Source organism: Etheostoma cragini, chromosome 19 (assembly GCF_013103735.1).
Source record: "Etheostoma cragini isolate CJK2018 chromosome 19, CSU_Ecrag_1.0, whole genome shotgun sequence".
Lineage (NCBI taxonomy): Eukaryota > Metazoa > Chordata > Actinopteri > Perciformes > Percidae > Etheostoma > Etheostoma cragini.
In genome coordinates, this window is record NC_048425.1 from 1,114,405 (window position 1) to 1,121,445 (window position 7,041).

A 7,041-nucleotide genomic window follows, 5' to 3' on the forward strand; every position below is an offset into this window, starting at 1 on the left:
CCGCATTCTGCCCCGGGTCCCAGAGACCCGAAGGCCGAGGCCGAGGTAGTAGAAAAATAGAACCTCATTCTGCCCCGGGTCCCAGAGACCTGACCGCATTCTGCCCCGGGTCCCAGAGACCCGACCGCATTCTGCCCCGGGTCACAGAGACCCGACCGCATTCTGCCCTGGGTCCCAGAGACCCGACCGCATTCTGCCCCGGGTCCCTGAGACCCGACCGCATTCTGCCCCGGGTCCCTGAGACCCGATCGCGTTCTGCCCCGGGTCCCAGAGAGCCAACCTCCAAAGCCGACAGTCGCTCTCGCCATGCTGATGAGCAGTTGTATTTGCAGCAATGTCCCAGTGAAGTGTGAAAACAATATAGAATATACAATTAGTAAGTCTTGGAAAGCGTGTATAAGTTTATTTTTGTAGTCTTGTTGTTGTGCAAATCGTGGATTGTTGTCCCTCCTCAGGAGATCCTGCTGTTAGTAGCAGAAACGGCTGCGTCGCTGATGCAGGTTTCATCAGATGTACCAACACAAACATAACATTCAGAAATGAGCAAACTACATGTAGGCTATGGCCAAATTGTTACTTTAACAGTTTTTTTAACGTTTTTCAATTGATTGCAACAAATGTGGTCACAAATTTACATGTGACTCCATCTGGAAAATTATTCGTGATATCGTAGCCTAATTTAGACCCTCTGGATTTACCGTTGGACACACCTCCGCATGAGACGAGACCGCATGAGACGGGACGGATGACATGGGACGCTCCAGGCTGCAGCAATACCCGTCTCTTTCTATCTGGTCTCCAGCAGGGGGGGGACTCCTTAAACCTGCTTTCTATCTGGTCTCCTGTAGGGGGAGACACCTTCAACCTGCTTTCTATCTGGTCTCCTGCAGGGGGGTACTCCTTAAACCTGCTTTCTATCTGGTCTCCAGCAGGGGGGTACTCCTTAAACCTGCTTTCTATCTGGTCTCCAGCAGGGGGGACTCCTTAAACCTGCTTTCTATCTGGTCTCCAGCAGGGGGGACTCCTTAAACCTGCTTTCTATCTGATCTCCTGCAGGGGGAGACTCGTGCAGTTGGTAAAGGAGGTCGGTTTCTATAGAAGTCTCTGAGAAAGTGACCCACTTCTCACTTGATTTATTACCTCAGTCAACATTTTCATAATGACTTTATGGTCTCAATCGATAGTTTGAAGTCTTCTGCAACACAGAGTAATGTTCATTTTCTGAATTATTTGTCTCGTTGTTTATAAAATCGGTGATAAAGCGGGGGTGTTTTAGGACGTGGCTATGATGTGATTGACAGTGAAAGTGTGTAACGTAACGTAGAGTGTAAGCAGCTCCTCCCTCTAGTCTAAAATCATCACATCCTCAACCAGGACGGCTGCGCCCGTAACGGCAAACTGGACGCCTCAGAGCACCAATGGGTGACGTCACACATGTTCTCTCCATTAATATACAGTCTATGTACCCAACTGAATACGAAGGAGGTAAAATGAGCACAACCTGACACATCTACAGCAGACAAATGCAACATACACCTTAATGCAGCAAGAATATTCATCCAGAAACATTACATAGAGGAGAAAAAACATTTTACTGCATCATACACACTTATACTTTAAGCACTTTCACTATACATAGTCTTACTTATACTTTACCTAATGTAAACTACACTCAAGGTTCCAGATGCAGGACTTGTCTACTTGTCTGTAGTATTTCCACTTTTTTAAGGCTTCACCCACTCCCTTGTACCACATTACATGACGTTTTTCTTGGAACTTCAGGCATTTCAGCTTTATAGAGAATCTTCTGTATAAAGTATTCCTCTGTGCCAGAAAGCATCAAGGAGTCAACTGTTGCATTGGGTGATAAACACACACTGTAATATATTTTGTCTCAATGCCCAAATACTCACCGGACCAAAATGTGGATTAATCTACCACTGGAAACAGTCAGCCCGCCACAGAGAGCAAACAAGTCTCCAGGCTTTTACTCCTAATACACATCAAGGTTAAATTATTTTTGACATTTTGGTGACTGTATGTAACTTTTTAATGTTTCTGAAGCTCTGTCATTTTTCACACAACGGCCTTAATGACCTGTAACAGCAAACGAGACAGAGACGAGACAGTTGAAAGAATGCTAGTTTTATGTAGTTTGGAGAATGATAAGACATCTGCTCAGGTGCGATTGTTCTCGCAAAGTTACAGAATGATTTGAGACAGGTAGACGGGGCTACAGTAACATATTCTGACGGCCAGGTAAAAGCAAGCAGGAGATTTCTTTATAAAGGACTAATTGTGTTCTAGTGTTATTGTAGAAGTTATCTTTTGTGTGATGACCCTATGATCACACAAAAGATAACTCCCAAAATGCATTTAACATGTCGGGATCTGACGCCGCAACACGTCCTCGCTCACCATCGCCACATCCGTCTGATGCATCTGGCGTTTGTTATCGACTCGAAGTCTCCTTTAGCGTCAGGTCTGGATTCTTGGGCTCCCTTCTGGACCACGTCCAGCCCTTCTACATCTGCTCGACCCTGAGTGTCCCAAACAGACGCTGAACGGGGATTTTTGCGTCGGTATCTGATTGTTACGTTTCTTTTTATCTCTGTGGCATTGTGTTGTTTTTAAACCACACACACACACACACACACACACGTCTGATTAAATTAAATTAAAATAAATCAGACGTTGCTCAACAGTTACTCAGTACTTGAGTAGCTTTTTCACCAAGCAGTTCTTTACTCTAACTCAAGTAATTATTTAAACGACTACTTCTTACTTGCACTTGAGTCAAATTATTCTGAAGTAACAGTAGGGGAGAGCAGGGACAGTTGAAACACTCTTTAATTAAACGCAATTCACAAAGCGGTCGTATCACACTGAAAGCTAAAATTTTATTCACTGGCAACCTACACGTGTCATCTGTCAAATACAGCTGCATTTTCAGCTTGGAACAAAACCGTTCAAGAGTTATTAAAGAAAGAGTGCGTAATGTTTCATCTGTCCCTCCTGGACGGGACGAATGAAACATTCAGTTTAAGCCATATAAACTTCCAAAAACTTTAATATTTTACTGTATATCATGGATGGTACTTCCAAAAGGTGTTATTATAGATAGGTTGTTGCAGGACTATGCGTCTTTGTGAATGTCTGTTAACAAACATTTAATGACACCCCAGTCATGTACTTTCACACTACAGTACTTTTATTATTACTGTGCAGGATGTCATGGGAGTGACGGGGTAACAGATTTGCACTGCAGTTGCATTTGTCACAATGGAATAAAACAAGTCACAGACACAGAGGTCGTTCCTTAAATGTTACAGGAACTATTCACCAGGGCTGTAGACAAGACCAGCTTTGTCAAGTCCAAGACCAGGACTAGTCGAGTCCAAGTCAAGACCGAGTCCAGGACAGAACAAAAGGAAGGAAGATTTGTTTAAATGTCACTGAAATGATACCTAGGTTACACTTAGGTTACAGGTCCAGGACAGAATAAAGGTCTCATGCATGACAGTATCAAGACAATCATTTTGGGTTTCACTTTCCCTCCAATATTATCGTCAACATAATAAAGACAGCTGGACTCGGTCCAGACCAAAAGCCCAGAAGCCATATCTGGCAAGACCAGGGGCCGAGACTGAGACAAGTCAGAGTCCCTAGAAAAACGGTCTTAAGTCCGGACTCGAGTACTACAGCCCTGATATTCACACAGCCGAGTCCTTCATATTGTGTATTTGTGGCTTGATGTCCTTCTGTTATCTGATTGGTCGCAGAGAATCCTCACAATTCACTGTGGACTGCTGATTGGTCGGAGAGAATCCTCACTAATCACTGCAGACCGCTGATTGGTCGGAGAGAATCCAAGTACGATACTGAGCAGTTTTTGCCCCATTTCTACAAAAAAGTGGGGATTTAAGATTAATTAAATTTTTCATTTGGACAAAGTTTGACATCTTTAGTCTTCACTGAATCGTCTAATTAAGACCAAGAGTCTGGAGGTCACGGAAGTTTCCGGCGGCGTCACTGTCACTATGACGACCAGCCACACTTGACTGAAGCGGTACTAAATCTACAACGGACGAAGGAGGTCCAGCTGGTGCTAGCAGTGGGTGTCACCATTAGCCTACTGTCCGACTTAGAGGCATTGTTTTAAAGATTAATGAGCTGATATTTCGTTAGATAAGAGCTCGTCGTGTGTTTTCAACGTCGCCGTCCATTCATGTCTAAGACTCGTCATCAAAACCAGGAACCGGTGTCCGAAAAACACGAGCAGCAGGGTGTGAAGTGGACGCAGCTTCGTGGGTTGTGAGCTGTACCGGTGACTTGAGTGGATAAGCAAACGTGATTGGTGGATGAGTGGACTCCAGCTGGTGGGATTGGTCCATTCTCTCCATCTGATTGGTCCGTTCCAGACGCTGTGAGAAACCGTTGCACCATGTTCTCCATGTCGTTGTGCTGTACGTTGCCAAGACACCGGAGAAGGAACGGCGGGTTTCCACGGGGCCGGGGTTTGGGCGCCGACACGGCCGAGGCAGCCGATTGGTCGGGTGATCAGTTTGGGGGAGGGGCGTCGCCCTCCAGAGCGTCGTAGATCATCAGGCAGAGCTGGGAGAACGAGGGACGCTCCTCCGGCCTCTGAAACACAACAAAAGTCATAAATCACGGAGTCAACGCTGTCCCTGAACCATGTGGTGGTGGACTGGTAGCTGGAGAGATGCCGGTTCATCTCCTGGGCACTGCCAAGGTGCTCTTGAGCACAGCGCCTTTCGATGGGCCGAAGTGGAACAAACAAGAAAATATCTGCTATCAATAATTCTCCATGCAATCATGCCTTTAAACCCGTTCATGCATTATCAGCTGTTAGCATTCTGGCCACATCCATGGATTTAGTAAACAATGTGATAGATTTGTTTAGAAACTGAGGAGGAAGAAAACTATTTTATTATCAATATTTTTGTTATCAATGGATCAAATCGCATCAATTCGATTTCAGCTTAACCCTCATGCTCTCCTCATGTTGTCCTCATGTTGTCCTATATCAATGTTCTTTTTAATTCCCCAAAATAACATGATTGATTCCACCCAACGCTCTTTGCCAAGTACAAATCTCTACTTTCATTAATTTTGGGGCGTCTTATTCAATTTTATAGCATTGTAAAACAAATGGAAGTGTTTTTGAAATAGTATTGAGTAAAAGTTGACATATTCCAGTCTGTGATTATCATCAACATCCATTCCTTTAATTTTAGTCTCAATAATTCCTAATTTCTGCTTTTCTAACTCAAAGATAGGTACAATTTCCTATAAATGAGGTTTATTGACCATAAATTCCAAAAATAACAAAAACTAAAGTTAATAAGTTAGTGTTACGAAGTGTTAAACGTCAAAAAAAGTGACAAATATTTAATAAAGCGTTAAAAGTGTTGAAAAAGTTTAAAACATCGATAAAATAGATTTTCATTTGTGACAGGAAGACAACAAGGGATAAATAAATTCAAAATTCAGGTCAACTGGACACAAAAATAAACTTTTTAGTGAACCTTAAAATTAAAATGTATTGTTTATTACTGACAGAACTTGATTGGGCGCCATAATTAACAGCACTTCATAAAGTGCATTTAGAATAAAATCACAGTTGTTTCCCACGGTTCTCACCTCGTGCCAGCTGATCTGCATGATGTCATAGATGGCGTGCGTGGCCATTTTGGGCCTGTAGAGGCGGTGACCCTGGGTAACCAAGGTTACCACCTCGTGGTTCTGACTCTGTTCGAACGGCATGCGACCCTCGGTGAAAACCTCCCACATCAACACACCTGGAGACACAAACGACACAGTTGATCAAGTCGGGAGCATTAATGTTAAAACTTTAAAGCGTTTCAAGTCAGGGCTGTAGTCAAGACCACCAGAGTTGAGTCCAAGACAAGTCCAAGACCAGGACTAGTCAAGACCAAGTCAACATCGAGTCCAAAAAGGTTTGAGTCCGAGTCAAGACCGAGTCCAAAGAGGTTCGAGTTTGAGACAAGTCGAGTCCAAGACAAGTCCAAGACCAGGACTAGTTGAGTCACAGACAAGACTGAGTCCAAAAAGGTTTGAGTCAGAGTCAAGACCAAGTCCAGGACAGGAAAAGAAGGTCTTATGCATGACAGTATCAAGACAATAATTTTGGGTTTCACTTTCCCTCCAATATTATTATCAACATACCAAAGACACCTGGACTCGGACCAAAAGTCTTATTTGGCAAGACCAGTGGCCGAGACCGAGACAAGTCTGAGTCCAAATACTAACGAGTCTGAGACCACAGAAAAACGGTCTCAAGTCCGGACTCGAGTCCAAGACCGGACTCAAGTACTACAGCCCAGTTTCAAGCTGCTAATAACTTGTAAAATGAACTAAAATGGGGTTTATAGAGACGAGGTGCTCATACTGGATGACTTATCGATGTCGGTATTATAAATGAGCGCGTACCGAAGGACCAGACGTCCGACTTGCTGCTGTATCTACAGAAGTTGAAGACTTCAGGAGGAGACCACTTCACTGGAAACTTGGCTCCGGAAGAGCTGGTGTACTGGTCGTCCAACACGTATCTGCAAAACATACAACAACATTTAAAATGTGACAAATTAACACCCGACCATGCGCCAAGTGTGGGTGAATTTAGCCATTGGCGGGTAAAACTGGCAATACACCTGCCACCTTGGCAGCCAATGAGGAATGGATGTTGATTATCATCAACATCCATTCCTTGGAAACGCTGGTCTAGATAAAGGAGGACTGGATGAGTTTGTACCTGGCCATGCCGAAGTCGGACACCTTCACCACCAGAGAGTCGTTCACCAGACAGTTTCTGGCAGCCTGCAGAGGAGGTGGAGAAAGGAGAGAGGAGGTGGAGAAAGGAGAGAGGAGGTGGAGAAAGGAAGAAGTCTTATTGGATTCAGCAGTTCTACATTTGCACACAACACACACACACAGGTTAGGATGCTGGAAACACACACACACACACACACACACACACACACAAGGAAACAGGTAAGG

At 44.2% G+C, this 7,041-nt stretch overlaps 1 protein-coding gene across 3 annotated transcripts in view; it reads right to left on the reverse strand.

Annotated features, from left to right (window-relative positions):
* Window positions 1-3,717: 3,717 nt before the first annotated feature.
* Window positions 3,718-7,041, reverse strand: part of tec (tec protein tyrosine kinase) — a 19,685-nt gene continuing 16,361 nt past the window's right edge. For 2 of the 3 annotated variants that reach the window (XM_034901088.1, XM_034901087.1), the window contains exons 15-18: window positions 6,797-6,861; window positions 6,475-6,593; window positions 5,665-5,822; window positions 4,400-4,644 (exon numbers count right to left, since the gene is read on the reverse strand). In XM_034901088.1, coding sequence (XP_034756979.1) covers window positions 4,561-4,644; window positions 5,665-5,822; window positions 6,475-6,593; window positions 6,797-6,861 — 426 coding nt within the window. In that variant the 3' untranslated portion in view covers window positions 4,400-4,560. Of the gene's footprint in view, window positions 4,645-5,664; window positions 5,823-6,474; window positions 6,594-6,796; window positions 6,862-7,041 lie in introns of all 3 variants that reach the window. The other variant, XM_034901086.1, reaches the window with a different exon arrangement.